Source organism: Vitis vinifera, chromosome 12, assembly GCF_030704535.1.
Source record: "Vitis vinifera cultivar Pinot Noir 40024 chromosome 12, ASM3070453v1".
NCBI classification, from domain to species: domain Eukaryota; kingdom Viridiplantae; phylum Streptophyta; class Magnoliopsida; order Vitales; family Vitaceae; genus Vitis; species Vitis vinifera.
This window is the reverse complement of record NC_081816.1, coordinates 17,412,195-17,431,726: the sequence shown is the minus strand read 5'-3', so window position 1 is coordinate 17,431,726 and position 19,532 is coordinate 17,412,195. Positions and strand designations below refer to the sequence as shown.

At 35.2% G+C, this 19,532-nt stretch overlaps 1 protein-coding gene across 1 annotated transcript; it reads left to right on the top strand.

Moving 5' to 3' along the window:
* The first annotated feature begins 8,130 nt into the window (after positions 1 to 8,130).
* LOC132254769 (anthocyanidin 3-O-glucosyltransferase 2-like) lies at positions 8,131 to 9,794 on the top strand. Its single transcript, XM_059741240.1, has one exon. It carries the CDS (start codon positions 8,226 to 8,228, stop codon positions 9,633 to 9,635), a length of 1,410 nt encoding a protein of 469 aa, XP_059597223.1. The 5' UTR covers positions 8,131 to 8,225; the 3' UTR covers positions 9,636 to 9,794.
* The last annotated feature ends 9,738 nt before the right edge of the window (positions 9,795 to 19,532 follow it).

The following is a 19,532-nucleotide window of genomic DNA, read 5'->3' as shown; positions in this document are numbered from 1 at the left end:
TAAACACTGGTGCAGTTCTGTTTTTCCTTTTTGGATGCTCTCTTTTCTTGTTATTCTTCTCTGTTTTCGGTGGGTGTTCCAAGTGCATAGTGTTGTGTGTATCACCAGCTGAATTTATCCCCACAGCTCATCTTTCCAACCTCAACCTCCTCAACACCATGTGTCTGGTCGGTTTCCAAGTGAGATCTCAAGACAACAGGCGGGTGGTGGCCTGCAAGAGCGTATGCTTTGCCTTCAACTCTTACCCACCTGCACACACACAACTCATGGAATCATTGTTTCATTTTTTTGTCGTTCTGTAAGTTGGTTGGCTCAAGCTGCCAAAGAGAAAAGTGCAAAAGTTCATAGTGCATGGTTTAAATGGCCAACCCTCAAACTACTCCAATATATAAATCATTTTCATAGCCCAAATAGCTGCCTCTCGGTTTTTGACTTTCACCTCCATTATTCAATTTCAGTTTCACATTGAAACAACCCAAAAGTGGCAATTGATTTTTTTTTTTTTTTATGCTTTTCCTATTTTAATTCAAAATGGTAAGCAGATTCGGATTCGGGAAGACCCATTTTTCTTTGTCTTTTGCTTTTTTTTCACTTGCTTATGAAAAACAAACTGATAACTAATGGACTGTAAGCCTTTACCGGAGGCGGAGGTGAAGCGTTGTGTGAGCAGGTGAGGGAAGTTCCCTTGGAGGAGTGGAATATGCAGCCACTATTATTATTAATCCTTTGACTGCACTAAGAATGCTTGAAGACTTTGCCAATCTAAGTCCAAATAATGCTATTGTGCAAAGTGGGGTTACGAGCATTGGACCAATGCATCATTCAGCTTACACAAATTCGTGGTATCCACAACATTAGTATAATAAGAGACAAGGTTGGATCAAATGAAGCAAAAGAAAAAAATAAAGTCAACAAAGTACAATTTGATTATACACAACTTATTATAAAATATATGAAGCCTCTATATACACCATTAGCATTTGATGGGCCAATTTTCTTTTTTTTCTTTAAATGCCCTCATCTCTTTCTCAATTCCCAATTCACGTTTTCAAATATTAATATTCAAAGCTTAGGTTTTTAAATCTAATTTCCAAAATTCCAATTCTTAAATAATTTTCAAAATTCCAATTTCTTTCAAATTTAATTTTCAAAATTCCAATTCTTAAATTTAATTTCCAAAATTCCATTTCCTAAATTTAATTTTCAAAACTCCAATTCTCAAAATTTCCAAAATTTCAAATTTAATTTTTAAAATGTCATCTTCAAATAAATTTTCCAAAAATTCTTAGATTCCAAATTTAATTTTTAAAATGTCATCTTCAAATAAATTTTCCAAAAATTCTCAATTCCCAATTAATGTTTTCAAATATTAATATTCAAAGCTTAGGTTTTTAAATCTAATTTCCAAAATTCCAATTCTTAAATTTAATTTTCAAAACTCCAATTTTCAAATAATTTTTGAGACTTCAATTTTCAAATTTCAAATTTTTAAATAATTTTAATTTCACTCCACTTTTCAAATATATATTTTTAATTCTACCACTTTTCATCATTCATTAGGATTTTAAGTCACTAAAAATCTCGTTTTAAATAAACTTGCTACATTTTCAGGTAAACACTTTCACAAATTTTCCTTGATTTTAAAATGATTTTCATGCTTTCCTTGATTTTTAATAAGCATGAAGATAATTATCATAATTATGAAACACTGGAATTTGTGGGATTAATTCATGTAAAATCAATTGGGCTTTGGTGGGGGCCCTACATATGATATCTTCCGATTGTCAATTGCTATGCTTAATGAATATCGTTTGATCTTTGTCTTGCTTTTTGATATGTATGTGATAATTTTATACTTGAGCTAACCTTGTTTTCATGATAGCGCACTATTATTTGTTGTCAAGGTATGCTCTCACTCTCACTTTGCTTATTCTCATCCTCGATTTGTTTTATTATTTGATCATTTCATTAGTATCCATTGATTTCCTTGTTTCACCTTATTTAGTAAAGACCTTATTATAGGGCTTAGAGGGGTGTTACGGTTCACCACTGTACCTTCCTAATAGGTAACCTGACCCCCGGAACCCAACTCGGTTTTTCACTGACCTGTTTTTTCTTCAGGAGTCACACTTAGGGTTTTTCTTTCTTATTTTGTTTTTCCTTTTAAAAATAAAACAGAAATAAGTGGTGACTTCAGGTCTTTTTTTAAAAAATAAAATTTTTACCAAATAAATAAATAAATGAGTTTCGTCATCGAGTGGGAAAGCATTGAGCAAAAATACAGGGTCCACACACCTACCTTTTGTGTCAATATTCAACCTAGAATTTGATATCATTACTCTGTATCTCTAATGTGGTCCCATTGCATTGTACCTTATTAATGTTATTGCTTTATACTTTGGTCCCATTATTTAATACCTTGGTCTCCTTTGTTTGTAATCTAGTTTCATATATTTGTCCTTTCATTTAATACAAAAATTTTATTGGACAATTTAAATGGTCCAAATTTGAATTTTAATCATATAAATTTAGTGTTATGGACTTTTCCAAAATTTGAACTATTTTTTTTTATATAAAATATGTTTCTAAATTTATTTTTATATGGTATTAACTTTGTTAGTGTATTACAATGGAGTGACAATTTTACTCCTAAGATTATTAAATCAAGACTACTTTCCCTACAATGAGTATTATACTAACATATTCAAGTTAAAGACACAAAATTTGAAGCTCAAAATATAATTATGTTTTGAGTTCGAAATTAAAAATGGTACAGTGGTGTTATAAAATTAATAATTTAGTGGTAACTTAAGTTTTTAGGTGTTTTTGTCTAGATTTTTTTTTTCTTTTTGGGAAAATTGATGATTTAAAATTCTTTTTTTTTCTAGATTAAGTTTTAAAATAAGATAAAACTAAAAAAAAAACAAGGTTTAGGTATGAAAAGGATTTGAAAATTTCAATTTGGGGTATAAAATTGTTGAGATATTAGGAATGCTTTCCTTATATCATTATTTCCTTATATCATTTAGTGTTGAGATATTAGGAATGTTTAGATATTAGGAAAGTTGAGATATTATGAATATTGAGATATTAGGAATATTGAGATATTAGGAAAGTTGAGATATTAGGATATTAATTGTTATTTCCTTATGTCATTCTTTCCTTGTATCATTCTTTCCCATTCTTAGAATGACGATACCCTCTATATATACTCTGTACATGAACGAATGAAAAGATGAATGAAAAAAACTATCATTTATTAATTTGAACATGGTATCAGAGCCATGAAACTGAAATCCTGGATATTTTGTCGCTATGGTAGTCCGACAGCGATCAACCATCCTAAGACAAGCCCTAATATTGATAAGTCAACCTTCAAATGCACTCACTGCAATAAGACTGATCCCACCAGTCTGGATATCCCACAATTTCAAAGCAACGACTCTTGGTATGATCAGGAAAAAAATAAGGAACCGAGGGTTTGAACCATGGACCTTTAAATCATGTTTAGGTTATCAACGCTTTGTTATTAATGATAATAATCATGATCAACGGAAGAAGGATTCCAAGAAAACCTCGACCGCAACTATTGCCGAAATAAAAACAGAGGCTAATGTTGCTGAGAAAGCCTCTGCATTGGTAGCCGCTACAGATCATGGTGGTAAGTTTTTAAATACTTTTACACCTATTATTAATAGTGCATAGATAATTGATTCTGGTGCTACAGATCATATGACTTTTGAATCTAGACAGGTTTCAACCCTTAGACCTTCCTCACAAAAAAATTGTTCCCACAGCCAATGGTAACACAACCCCAGTCATTGGGGAAGGATCCTTAACTCTTACTGATACTTTGAATTTGGATTCTATTTTAGTTGTTCCATCTTTAGATTACAATCTTTTGTCAGTTTCTCAAATCACTGCAGCCTTATCTTGTATTGTCATTTTTTGGCCTGAATTTTGTGTGATTAAGGACATCCAAACAAGACAGGCGATTGGTTGTGGTATTAAGCGGGGAAAACTCTATTACTTGGACTTGCAGTCAAAGGATTCAAATAAGTTGCAACAAGCCTTGATGGCAGATGAATCTGAGGGAGAGAAGAAAAAATCTGAAATTTGGTTGTGGCATCGACGTTTGGGACATGCTTCCTTTGGTTATTTAAAAAAATTGTTTCCTAGTTTGTTTGCAAAGAGAGATATTTCTGGTTTCCGTTGTGATATTTGTGAATTGGCTAAAAGCCATCGTGCTTCGTTTCCGTTAATTTTAAATAAAAGTCTGTTTCCTTTTATGGTTATACATTCTGATGTTTGGGGCCCATCCAAAGTCCCAACTTTGAGTGGCTCACGTTGGTTTGTTACTTTTATTGATGATTGTACCAGAATGACATGGTTATGCTTGATGAAGACCAAAGATGAAGTGAACTTGTTGTTTCAAAATTTTCATAAAGTGATTGAAACTCAATACAATGCAAAGGTTCGGGTTCTGCGTAGTGATAATGGTGGAGAATATCAAAGTTATGATCTTCAAAAGTATTTGGAAGGACATGGCATCATTCATCAAACTACTTGTTCCAATACACCCCAGCAAAATGGAGTCGCTGAACGAAAAAATCGGCACTTGTTAGAGGTTGTTCGTGCTTCCTTGATAGCAGCAAAAACACCGATATCTTATTGGGGAGAAGCAATCACATCTGCCGCATACTTGATCAATCGGGTACCTTCTAGCTCAATTAACTTTCAAACACCACTCCAAGCTCTTATTAATGTCGTAGTTGCCCCAACCGTCCCAAATCTACCTCCTCGTGTTTTTGGTTGTGTGGCATTTGTGCATCTACACAAGCACCAACGCACCAAGCTAACTTCTCATGCATTACAATGTGTGTTTGTTGGATATGCATTGCACAAAAAGGGATATCGATGTTACCATCCTCCAACTCGACAAATGTATATTACAATGGATGTGGTGTTTCATGAAGATTCGATGTATTTTTCATCTGAGTCTGAACTTCAGGGGGAGTACCATAAGGAAATTCAGACTCTCGATTATGATTATCAGATATCTGAGGAAGATGAATCTAGACAATCTGAACTAGTGAACTAGGAAGTGGGTGAGTTAGATGTGAGTGGTCAACAATTTGGGTCCGAAGATGTCTTCACTGAAATACCAAACCAATCGTCGTCTGTTGAGGGTGTTCTTAATTTGAAACCTGATCCATTCATGAAACGGATACCACACCGTCATAATAGAGGTATTCCTAAACCCACATATGAACCTGAATTGTCTACTAAAGTCAAGTATCCCATGAGCAACTATGTGTCTAACCATCGTTTGTCTGAATCAAACAAGTCATTTGTAAATCAATTATCTACTGTAGCTATTCCTAACAGTGTGCAGGAAGCCTTAGCTGATCCAAGGTGGAAAGCAGCCATGAATGAAGAGATGAAATCATTGCAGAAGAATGAAACATGGGAACTCGTAGAATGTCCACCACGAAAGAAGCCAGTTGGGTGTCGTTGGATCTATACTGTAAAGTACAAGGCAGATGGTATTGACTATACAGAGGCATTTGCACCTGTACCTAAGATTAACACAGTTCGAGTATTACTGTCTTTAGCTGCAAACCTAAATTGGCCATTACAACAATTTGATGTGAAAAATGCCTTTCTACATGGCGAGTTATCTGAAGAAGTATATATGGATCTTCCACCAGGATGCATGGTGTCAGAAAAGCAATGTCAGAAGGTGTGCAAATTGAAGAAGTCATTGTATGGGTTGAAGCAATCCCCGAGAGCATGGTTTGGAAGGTTCACAAAGTCAATGAGAGCTTTTGGCTATCATCAAAGTAATTCAGATCACACTTTATTCCTGAAAAAGCAACATGGTAAGATTACGACACTCATCGTATATGTGGATGACATGGTAGTTACAGGAAATGATCCTGAAGAAAGAAAAGCTCTGCAAAATTATCTATCTAGAGAATTCGAAATAAAAGATCTAGGTCCTCTAAAATACTTTCTTGGGATTGAAGTTTCTCGATCAAGTGAAGGAATTTTTCTGTCTCAAAGAAAGTATGCCTTAAATCTTTTACAGGAGACTGGAATGTCGGGATGTCAACCTGTTAATACACCAATAGAAGAAGGTCTGAAATTGTATGTTGAGCCTAATCAAGTATCAACTGATAAGGGAAGATACCTGAGACTTGTGGGGAGATTAATGTACTTAGCTCATACAAGACCAGATCTTGCTTATGCATTGAGTGTAGTGAGTCAATACATGCATAATCCTGGAGAGCAACATATGAATGCAGTCATGCGTATTTTGAGGTATTTGAAGAATGCTCCTAGGAAGGGAATTTTGTTCGCTAAAAATGTTGATCATCAAAGTATAGAAGTATATACTGATGTTGATTGGGCCGGTGCAGTGGATGATAGGCGATCTACATCTGGTTACTTTACCTTTGTAGGTGGTAATCTTGTAACATGGAAAAGTAAGAAGCAAAATGTCATCGCTCGTTCAAGTGCAGAAGCGGAATTTAGAGGTATGACTCTAGGACTTTGTGAGGCATTATGGCTAAGACTCCTCTTACAGGATTTAGGTTACCTATCTAGGCAACCAATCCGATTGTTTTGTGACAATAAAGCCACGTGTGACATTGCTCATAATCCAGTACAACATGATCATACAAAGCATGTCGAGGTGGATAGATTCTTCATTAAGGAAAAGTTGGATGATAAGATTGTGGAATTGCCTAAGATTCGATCAGAAGATCAATTGGCCGATATCCTTACCAAAGCTGTCTCAAGTCAAGTGTTCTCAAAATTTTTAGACAAGTTGGGCATGTGTGACATCTATGCACCAACTTGAGGGGGAGTGTTGAGATATTAGGAATGCTTTCCTTATATCATTATTTTCTTATATCATTTAGTGTTGAGATATTAGGAATGTTTAGATATTAGGAAAGTTGAGATATTATGAATATTAAGAGATATTAGGATATTAATTGTTATTTCCTTATGTCATTCTTTCCTTGTATCATTCTTTCCCATTCTTAGAATGGTGATTCCCTCTATATATACTCTGTACATGAACGAATGAAAAGATGAATGAAAAAACTATCATTTATCAATTTGAACAAAAATAAATAAAAAAACCCTAAGAAAATCCACAAGACAACCGTTATTTTTCCTAGTGCCTATACTTCAAAAAGTCAAAATCAAGACTGAAAAGTAAATCTTGAGAGTCCTTTCAATTAGGATGAAAAGCAAAGATCGAAATTTGAGCACCAAAGCCATAATATGGGTTTGAGCTGATCCACTAAGGAGCATGGGAAAATATTGCATTGTAGATATGATGAATATGCACAAGTGTTGATTGACATAACATTTATAAAAAGAAGTATTTGTGTTAGGTAAAATGTGTACATTCTTTTATATTTAGTGGATTTTTAATATTGTGCTTAAGTTTTTGTATCTAAATTGGCGGAGACAATTTTTGTAAGAGTTTTTTTTTTAATATTTTTTTATATTCTTATGTGATTGAATATCTTTGGAATTATGACTTGTATAATTTCTCGTTGATCAAAAGTAATAATTAAATCCCAACAATCAACTTATACGATAATGGAATCAATTTGAATAGATTTAAAATTGATTAATTTAATATATCCTATTTATGTATAGAAAATTGTGAGTATTGCCCCGTAATATGTTTCTAATATCAAGATAATATTTCTTACTTATTTTGTTTGTCTAATGAAAAACCATTATAAAAACAAAAAGGAAAATTGAGATATTTGATTAAAATGATTAAAAAAATCTCTAATTCAAATCATTCTCTTTATTTTTTTTAAATATCGAAAATAATAATATTTTTTTATTAAAAATATCATTCATATATGCTAAAGCAATTTTTTTTTTTAAATATTAAGATATTTTTATTCCTTTGAAATTTTTATTTACGGAACTTTAAACCAATTGAGGTTGGCTTTACAAATTTTGGCCCAAATATCTCGAAGAACTTTATGTGACAGGTGTAGCATATTGGAACCACCCATTTTGCCTCAATCTTCAACCAACGCCAACCACAAATCATTCTAAAACAATAAAGAAAATACATTGAACCAGCTAAGACCTGACTATCCAGCCACTAGTATAAGAGTGTGACCCCACCGCAAAGCCCTCGAAACATCCCTTTTTTCTCTCTTTGCAGTAACTGCTAGTTAGTGATGGAGCAAACTGAGCTGGTCTTCATACCATTTCCTATCATCGGCCACCTTGCGTCTGCACTGGAGATTGCAAAGCTGATTACTAAGCGAGAGCCCCGATTCTCAATCACGATTTTCATCATGAAGTTTCCGTTTGGGTCCACTGATGGTATGGACACGGACTCTGATTCCATACGTTTCGTCACACTTCCTCCTGTAGAGGTCAGCTCCGAAACGACCCCGTCTGGTCACTTCTTCTCTGAATTCCTCAAAGTTCACATACCACTCGTCCGAGACGCCGTCCACGAGCTCACTCGCTCCAACTCGGTTCGGCTCTCTGGGTTCGTTATTGATATGTTTTGCACCCACATGATTGACGTGGCCGATGAGTTTGGGGTGCCTTCCTATCTGTTCTTCCCTTCCGGCGCTGCTTTTCTTGGCTTCCTGTTACATGTTCAGTTCCTCCATGATTATGAGGGCTTGGATATTAATGAGTTCAAGGACTCGGATGCTGAGTTGGGTGTTCTGACTTTTGTTAACTCAGTTCCGGGTAAGGTCTTCCCTGCTTGGATGTTTGAGAAGGAAAACGGAGGGGCTGAGATGCTTCTGTATCACACGAGGAGATTCAGAGAAGTCAAGGGTATTCTGGTAAATACGTTTATTGAGCTTGAATCACATGCTATTCAATCACTTTCTGGCAGTACAGTACCCGAGGTGTATCCCGTTGGACCCATACTCAACACCCGAATGGGATCTGGTGGGGGTCAACAAGATGCCAGTGCCACCATGAGTTGGCTTGACGATCAGCCTCCATCGTCTGTGATTTTCCTGTGCTTCGGGAGCAGGGGAAGCTTTGGTGCAGATCAGATCAAGGAGATAGCATATGGGTTAGAGCACAGCGGGCATCGCTTCTTGTGGTCCCTTCGCCAACCTCCCCAAAAGGGTAAAATGGAATTTTCAAGCGGCTATGAAAATATTGAGGAAGTTCTACCAGAAGGATTTTTACATCGGGCGGCTAGAATTGGAAAGGTGATTGGATGGGCTCCACAGATAGCAGTTTTAGCCCACTCAGCTGTCGGAGGATTTGTATCTCATTGTGGATGGAATTCTTTGCTAGAAAGCATATGGTATGGTGTTCCTGTAGCCACTTGGTCAATGTATGCAGAACAACAAATCAACGCATTTCAAATGGTGCAAGATTTGGGATTGGCAGTAGAAATTAAAATAGATTATAATAAGGATAGTGATTATGTTGTAAGTGCTCATGAGATTGAAAATGGATTAAGGAACCTAATGAATACTAATAGTGAAGTGAGGAAGAAGAGGAAAGAAATGAAAAAAATAAGTAGAAAAGTCATGATAGATGGTGGATCCTCACACTTTTCTTTAGGGCATTTTATTGAAGACATGATGGACAGCAAAGTGATATGAAAGGGAAAGGTGCATTGTAGGCTCCAATTAACTTATCATCTGCTTTGTTTCAATGGTCAAATAATATATATCTTAAGAAATTTGACTTTTCAAACTAGGAAATGTGTTCTCTCTTTCTTATTTAATGAAGACGTTTACAAGGGCATGGATTTAGTTGTATGTCAATCTCATTGATGAATGGATACACAATTAGTTGTTTTGAGTCTTGTAAGAAAAAAAATAAAGACGAGGAAGATGATTGGAGTGGAGATGAGGATTTAGAATTAATTTTTTTTTTAGTTTTGATTATGGAAAGAGTTGATAGTATATATGTAGACCTTAAAATTTGTTCAAATTTTATTTTTACATAAACTTTGAGCTCAATCTTGTTCTTAAATTTTAAATTTCAATTATATGTGTTTTTTGACTCACTCACCGTTTAATAGTTTTTATTATTTTATATTTTATTTTATTACTATTACTATTATTATTATTATTATATTCTATTTTATTTTTATTTATTTTTTATTTTTCTTTTTCTTTTCTCTCCTATCTCCTCTCTCCTCTCTTCCTTCTCCCTAACCACCCCCACCCACTCCTTCTCTCTCCTCCTCTCTTCCTACTCCCTAACCACCCCACCCACTCCTTCTCTCTCCTCCCACACCTCTCACCACCACCGACCACCATCTCATCTCTCCCTTTATTTTATTTTATTTTATTTTCCTTTTTCTCCTATTTCCTTCCCGAACTTTTCTCATACTCTCTCTCTTCCCCCAATTCCCAAGGTCGACCCCCTATTTTTCTCCCCCATTTTTTTCCCTTCCATTCTCTCCATCTTCTTCCTTGTCCCCTTACTCCCCTCCCCCCCATCTTCTTCCTTCTCCAACCCATAAACCTTGTCACCGATAGGATCACCGACTAGTCGTCGCTGGTGAGTCACTACCGGCCAACGACCCCTTCTCATTTCTCTCATTCCCTCACTTCCCCATCACACCCATTTTCATTATTATTATTATTATTATTATTATTATTACTATTTCTTTATTTTTCTTGATTTGATTTTAATAGTAATTGTTGTTGAAATTGGGTTTGTATATTTTTGTTTGTTTGTGGCCTTATGTTTGGACTTTGTTAATTAATATAAAATTTGGGTTAATTTATTGTTGATGGATTAATTTGAAATTTGTTAATTTGGTTTTGTGGTTATATTACATTTAGGATATTTGGATTATATCAATTGCATATTGTTTATTTGGACCTGGACCTATTGTTAATTTGTTATTTGTTTGGGCTTTTTGGATTAGGCTTGAAATATTATTTCCCTTGACCATGTATATTTTTTATGTGGGCTTGTTAATTGATGTAAATTTTGGGGCCCATAATGTGGGTAGGATTTGTTGGATTATTTGAATATTTTATATGAGCTTGGCCAATTCGAATTATTTAATTTGGACATGGGAAAATTGTGGTGTATATTAAATTAGGCTTAGATTATGAAATATTAAATTTAGGCATAATGAGATTTATCTTAATTTATCATGTTTTGAGTTTGATTAATTGAGCGTATATTTTTAATAACATTGTCCAAAAATTTATTTGTTTAACAAAAATTGTCCAAAAATTATTTTGTAAATAAAGTTGTCCCAAAAATTAATTTTTAATAAAATTGTCCAAAAATATTTTTTTAAATGAATTATTTTTCCTTAATTAAAACGGGATTAAAAGTGTTTTTTAGAAATAGATTATTTAAATCTTTGTTTTTCTTTTTAATTAAAATTTCTTCTGCAAATAAACTTATGTCATTTTAAATAATTTGTAAAAATCACTTTTTTTTAAAATGAAAATGAATCAAAATACTTTTGTAAATAAAATTGTAAAAATTCATTATTTTCTGAAAAAATAAAGTAAAATAATTTTTGTTGCCAAATTAAAATTTTGTAATAATTTTTTTTTTGATACAATAATTATAAATAATTTTTTTTTTTGAAAATTAAATACAAATGAAATTGAATCAAATCATTAATTAAAAATAAATTGAAACTACTTTTTTGTAAATAAATAAATTAAAATCATTAATTCAAAATCATTTTTTATAAAATCCTTTGAAATTTCTTGAAAATTATTTTTTTTTAGTTTAATAAATCATTTTGCATAATTCCTCATCATTTATTTTGTATATTCTTGTAATAAGATTTCATCATTATTTTTCTTATATTAATTTTCACCATGACTTGTATATTAATTATTTTTCTTGGTATTCATAATTAATTAATTAATTGTCATAATTTCCTTAATTCGTTTAGTAGAGGCTGTACGTATACGGGCTTAGAGGGGTGTTACGGCTCACCACCGTACCTTCCCAATAAGTAACATGGCCCCCGGACCCAGACTCGGTTTTTCACAGACCTATTTTTTTCTTCAAGAGTCACACTTAGGGTTTTTCTTTCTTATTTTGTTTCTCCCTTAAAAAATAAAACAAAAATAAATGACGACTCCAAGTCTTTTCAAAAAATCAAAATTTCGCCAAACAAATAAAAAAGAGAGTTTCACCATCGAGTGAGAACACATCGAGCGAAATGTGGGGTCCACAATATGATTTCCTTTTTCTTTTAATATGAAAATGATTACTTATATTAATGAAAAATAATTACTTATGGATATTGATATTTCAAATAGTTTCTCAATCATTTAAAGATTAAATTGGACGGGATATATTGCAATGAGTTGCTTCCAACCATGTGATTTTATTTGTTTTGAATCCAAAGAATTCACAGTTTAAAATGTGTTTATAAAATTAAGAAGAGTATATACATATGTGTTATTCATTGTGAGATATTACAATTACTACTTATGCAGACACAGTGTTCTCTAACTATGTAGATACTATCTATTCTGAACCTAAAGAATTTCATGATTTTAAAACGCATCTATAAAATTAAAAGAAGTATATACTTATCCAGTGTGGGATATCATAATCACTCCCCATGCAAATACAATATTCTCATGGGAGTCCATTTGTGTGTTTATGTGTGTGTGTGTGTGGATGTGTGTGTCCTATGAGATTGTAAGGCCAAAGAAACTCTCACATTGGAGTTTAAGATCACTTTGATACCATTTGTAATGACTTACTCCCATCTATATAGATATGTCTACTTTAGGCCCAAGGGGTCCTCATAACTTTAAAATGTGTTGACAAAATTAAGAGAAACTTGTGTATATATATATATATATATATATATATATATATATATAGTGTTAGAAACTTTTTCCACAATTTGATGTGAAATAAATATCACCTGTATTTCCTCAAAATGTTGATTCCAAGTAGATGCACAAAGGAACCATTTGGTATTAAAAAGAAAAAAAAAATACATGGATGGTAATATGTATTAATTCACTTTTGACTCTTGTAACACCCCATAGTTATTGTTAGGGACAAAACTGTAAATTAGAATAAAATACAAATTAATTAATTAAATAAATAAATTAAGGTATAAATGCCTTTTTGCATTAAAAGTCTAAGGTATAAATTAGATTTTCTTTGTCTTTTTAATTCAAAAAACCCTATTACACAGAGACTAGAAAGATTTGAAGGATAATGTAGGACAAAAAATTTGGAGGTTTAGGATTTGAAAATCAATTTTTTTAAGTAAGATTCTAACCCTTAGGTTAGTATTTTCAATTCATTAATTAGCTTTGAGAACTTTAAATATTATTTGAAAAGTCTTAATCTAGATTAGGGTTTGTTTATTTAAATTTTAAATAAAAAAGATTGAGAATTTATGAACATATGTTGATTTATTGATAGAGATAAGAAATTTTGAATATTCATTTAGCATATCTAAACAATTTTTTTTTTCAAAAAAAGAAGGCTAAAAATAAATCTTGAATCTTGAAAAAAAATAGTTTTGCATGGGCTTAGGATATTGAAAAAAAAAAAATTATGGATTTGGGATGGTGAATGTGGAACGACATGAAGGAAAAATATATATATAAATTTTTTTTGCTTTTGGTGCCTTGAAGAGTGTGTATTGGAAGTGTGGGTAGAAAAAAAAAATGAAGAAAAAGGAAGGTAACTTGTGTGTGTTATGAGGAAAGAAAAGAAATAAAATAAGAAAGAAATAACTAAGGGAATCCTACTGACGTAGGAGAATGGGGAAAATAGACATAATATTAATTAGGTGTTGAGAGTTGGGTGGGGTACAAGGTTAGTTGATGGTGTGATAATAATAATGATGATAGATATTAAGTAATAAAAAAATAAAATTTAATTAATGAAATAAAATTGTAGTTTAATTAAATTAGAGATGCATTCTTAGAAACAAATTTTGGAAAAGAGTTTTATATAAATTAGAAATATATTAATTTTATTTAAATAAGGAATAAATGAATTAAATAATGATTGGTACTTAGAAATCTTAATATTAATACATAATTTTTTTTTGGATTTTCAAACTTATAATTTTAAATAAATAATTAATAGTAATAGTTGTGTATGATGTTATGTTAGGTGAGAAGTAGATTCTTTAAAAATTTTAGTGTTTCTTCAAGGGAAAGGGAAATTAATGCAAATTTTGTAAAAGAAAATAATTTTATTTTTATATGTTATTTTGAAATGTGTAAAATGTTTTTTTTTTTTAACAAAAAAATATGGAGATCTTATATTTTTTGTAAGTTTGAATAAATTAAACAAAGTATTTGACTTTGATTTGTTTGACCCTAGTCAATAGGATATAATAATGGACATTTTTTACCATAGTCAACGTGATATAATAGTAGACTTTCTTTTGCTTGTTAATGTGATATAATAGTTGACCTTTACATTTCGTGGTGGGGAATGTAAATGATTTGGACTCCAACCTCTAGGGGTTTGGTTAAAGATTATTAATATTAGTAGTGTTTGGTTTTATCTACCTTAAAAGGAATAAATTTGAGGCTAACCACCTATTTGTAAAGTCCCACCTAACTCAACACCATTTATTATTCGATAATTAAAGTAAAAATATTTTGAATGTATTTGATTTGAATTTGATATGAAATTTTTTTAACATAAATATGATGAAAATATTTGGTTAAAAAGTGAGAAAACAAAGGCTATGTTTAGTTAAGAAAAACACCCAAAAGGGAGGGAGGGGGGTGAATTGGGTTTTTAAAATCTTTTCAATCACAACAAAATTAAACAAAAGATAAGCAAAGTAAAGAGATAGAGTTGAGAGAATTCATACTCGGGTTTATAGTGGTTCGACACTTCCTTGCCTACGTCCACTCTCCTCAACCTCCTAACTGAGTGAGGGTTCCACTAACTTGAAGCTTCAACCAAGCTTCCAATCTTCTTACACTTGGATTCCGGCTCCAATGGGCTCTTACACAACCTCTTCAAGATTCAACCCTCTTGAAGGCTTTAACACTCGGATTGTTACAAGATATAATCACTCAACCTAGCTTAAAGATGGCTCAAATACAAGACAAGGCTAGGATGACAAACAAGAGTGCACTAAAGGATATGCAAGTGGTGATTTAATGCACAATGAAAGAAATGAGAGCTTTTTGATCAAGAACAGGTAGGTAGGCTTTGAATGCAATTGTTCTCTTATCAATAAATGAAGTGGAGCTCTAAATTTATAGGTTTCTAAGCTCGGGAGTCAGAATCAGCAAAAGGCAACCTCGTCCGATCGAGTTAGGGGTCGACCGATTCACTAGCCGTTGGAGCATTTAATGCATGACAGGTTACCGTTGCCTCAACCAGACCTCGACCGGACATCGACAGGTAAAGGAATCACCTCGACCGGGAAGAGAAGGCTACTGGGAGAGAGAGAAGGTTTTTAACCTTCCTCGACCGGTCCTTGATCGGACGACCTCAACCGGTCGACCGGTTCCTCAACCAGTTGACCGGTTGGCCATAGCCTCGACCGGTTGAGCCATTTTGGCCCCGAAAAACCTATTTTTTTATTCCTTTCTTTTCTAACACATAGGCAAGGTCTTTAGGTAAATTATTAAGCCAATTTCGAAACATTTTGCCTAAGGTAGATTAGTTAAAAACTCGGGTTTTAATGAAGTCGACGTTTTAAAGAATAAACCGAGTTTTCTAAGATGCATGAAAAAGTATGAAAATCCTAAGTGCACTCATGCATTCATCTTACATTAGTTTCCTATGATCTCAAGTCTTCCAAGTGTCTCGATCTTATATCCATTTGGTCCTTTGATGAATTTTCGAGTTTATACCTGAGATTCTTAAACATTAAATCAATTAGTTACTTAACCATGGTTTGTTATCATCAAAACCCGATTAGGAGAACCCTTGGGCTAACAATCTCCCATTTTTTGATGATGACAAACCTTGGTTATCTAGGAGAGAAAGAAATCTCCCCCTCAAAACAATCATGGATCAATCAAACGATAAGCAATGTAAAACACGAAAAATCAATGGATAAAAATATCATATCATATATATAAGGAAATCTCACATGTACAATAAGATAGATATGACAATGATAACATGTGACATGTATGAGAGTCTCCTAGATCCTATAGATCATAGATCCTATAAATATCTCCCCCTTTGGCAACATAAAAAAGAAACGAAAGGGGATGTCTAGATAATCTCAAGGCTGAGGGGGTGGAGGAGGAAACACAGAGCGGAGATATGCCATCATCTCGTCATGCTGACTCGCCTGACGGCTCTCAATACGATCCATGCGCTGCTCGAGATGGTCGAAGGTAGCCTGCTGCTGATCCATACGCTCCTCTATGTGCTCAAATCGCTGTTGGAAGTGATCAAACCGAGAGGTGACTCCAGTCTGATACTGATCGAGATGCTCCTCCATAGAGTAGAAACAGGAGTCATGGACTAGGCCAAGCTCCTCCATACAAGTCCCAAGAGAGCTGATCTGCGCGGAGAGATCCATCCAAGGCGCATGATCAGGAACATGAGGTGTCTGAGATGGTGGCTCGGTATTATGGCTGAGATGAAGGACCTGCTGTGAAAGACGACTCAGTCATCATAGGCTCGGAGAAGGTAGCCTCAACATGAATGCCCTCTGATTGATGTGGAGGCGGAATGTCAAACTCGGGCCCTCTCTACTCAAAGTCCCTCTGAGGGTCCAACCCATCCTCCATCTCTCTGATCTCGGCCTCCTCCTCTACTCCGGGGTGTATCTGATCATGTCCCCGAGCCTGTCGCTCGGCTTTCCTAACCCAGGAGCCATCGGGTGCCTTCTCGAACTTCATGTGCCCCAAAGACTGGTCATCATACTTGTCATAGCTGGTGGGGGCCTCAAAATATGTCTCTCTACTCATGTTGACCCCGGCATCCTTGAAAGCACTGGTAAGGAAGCGGCCGAAGGGAAGTACTCGTGCCGATCTCTCAACACAAGAGATCATATGCATCATCATAAGGTATCCAATATGAATCCGTCTCCTGGTGAGGATCGAGTCCACAATGAAAGCCTCGAGGTAGGAGACCTCGTCTCGATGTCTTCCACGTGGCAAGAGAATCGAACAGATCATATGGTGAAGGACTCGGCTAGGGGAGTACTCGTGTCGAGCTCTCAACACAGGAGATCATATGCATCATCATAAGGTATCCAACATGAATCCGTCTCCTGGTGAGGATCGAGTCCACAATGAAAGCCTCGAGGTAGGAGACCTCGTCTCGATGTCCTCCACGTGGCAAGAGAATCGAATAGATTATATGGTGAAGGACTCGACTAGTCACTGTCAAGATGTGAGCCGATGGTTTCCCCATCCCCTAGGGATCGGCAAGTCCGCACAACCTCTGAACAGCCTTTCTAGGCTCAAATCCTGGCATAGTGGGCCACGCATTGGCCTCATAAACACGGAGTCCAACTGAAGGGATGTCGAGAATGCGGCAGATGCTCTCGGGACTCAATCGGATCTCAACGCCTCTCACAGTGGATAATACGAGTCCTCCAAGCTCGTAGGTCGCCCGAGAATAGAAAGCCCTCACCAGAGTCTGGAAGACCGGCTCAGAGATCATCACTATGGGCAGCCATCCCATCCGTCCAAATAGCCCCTCAAAGCCAAAGTGCTGAAGTTGGGAGAAATTGACACTTCTCCCTGGAATGACTTTCCTCTTGGCAAATTTTTGCTTGTAGCGCTGATAGTCCTCATTCGAACTGAAGAGTGCCATGTCAAACCTCGCCTTTCGGTGAGCCTCCGTCTGCTCGGGCTGAGATGGTTCAGCAGGGCGCTTGCCCTGAGCCCTGGAAGTGCCCGTCTCTCTCCTTGGTGCCATCAATGAAGCGAAAAAGGAGAAGAAGGAGTCCAAAGAGAGAATGAAAGCAAAGAGGAAGAAGCAACCACCAACCCGAAACCCTGGACGCCCGAAGATGGAGCTGAACAGCCTTGAGACGTGCAGTGCAGAGTGGAGACGCTCTCAAAAGGTGAAACACTGGGTTTCAAACCAAAACCCTAGCTCAAATCCATCCCAAAATCAAGTCCTCAGCCTGCAATCGGTCCGAAATCTGGCCAAAAAGTCTTCTGGAAGCAGGGATGTGAAGGGGTGGCAAGCTCTAGAGGAGAAAATGGGAGAAATGAAGCGCGCGCGGGGCATTTTAAATTCTCAGCCCCGATGAACCGGTCGACCGGTTCCTCAACCGATCGACCGCCTGGTCAACGATCAATTTTTCCAATTTTTTCTTGCATTTTCTTGTCTCGTGATCCTCCCCCCTACCCTTTTCAGTTGAAATCCCCAATTTTTTATGTCCAATGCCACGAGAATTTTGATTTTTGGTCAAAATTTGACCTCTTTCCTATGATTATTTCCATATGATGCATATGATATGAATTTCACGCAATCATAGAGTATATTCAAGAGTAATATCAACAAGAATTCATCAAGCAATCATTTGATCATAAAGAAATCACCCCTAGTTGTCTTCTAATATCAACAAATTGCTCTTCACTTAGGGGTTTTGTAAAAATATCGGCAAGTTGATCCTTTGTGCTTACAAATTCAAGTGTAATGTCACCCTTTTGTGCATGGTCTCTAAGAAAATGATGTCTGATTACTACTCAAAAAGTGTTATTTCATAGCTTGTAATTAACTCTTTTAAACACTTTTGAGTAGTAGTTATTGCCTTTTAACCCAATTAACATATTAAGGACCTTTGCAAGCACTTCTAATCAATTTGTGTTAAGTTTTGGTGTTTTGATAGCTTTTTGGTCACCAAAGCAATCCAAGAATGAGGGAGAGCTGTATATAGTTCATGGCAAAGCTTTTGGAAGCTCAAATTCATGAAGAACCAAGCTTTGGAGCTCCATAGCCCTTTGCCAAAGTCGTTCAAAGTATGCAAGCAAAGAACAACGGAGAGAGGAAAAACAGAGTGAAGAAAACAGAGGACAACAGCTGCAGTCTTATTTTTCACTTTTGGAGCACTTCCCGAAGTCCATTTTCTACATGCTATATACCATTTCAAAGCTCAGGAAGTCAAGAATCCAATGCTTCAAACAGTGTGCGATTCGGAGTTGAAATGAAGGAGTTACAGCCATTGGAAGCCAATCACTCCAAGTTAAAGGAAGAATTTTGCACGGCTGCGAAATCACCCTTTTGCTGCGAAATGATTTCGCAGCCATTTTGCACAGTACTGTGGAATTCCTCCTGAAGTTTCTCGATATTTGCGACACGTTGGAAGCCGAATACCGCAAGCTGAAAGCCAACTTCGCAACGCTGCGAAATCAGCCTTTTGTTGCGAAGTGATTTCGCAGCCCTTTTTGTGCGTCTGCAAAATCTCGCAGACCTCATTTTCACCTGCGAAATGGTCCTTAGTGCTTCCCGATATTTGCGACCGACACTTTTGGATATTTTTCTTCAGATTTTTTATGTCTAAATCCCCATTTTCTCCTTGTAACCCACCAATTATAGGATTCCTTAGTTATTAAGTTTGAAAAAAGGGTGAA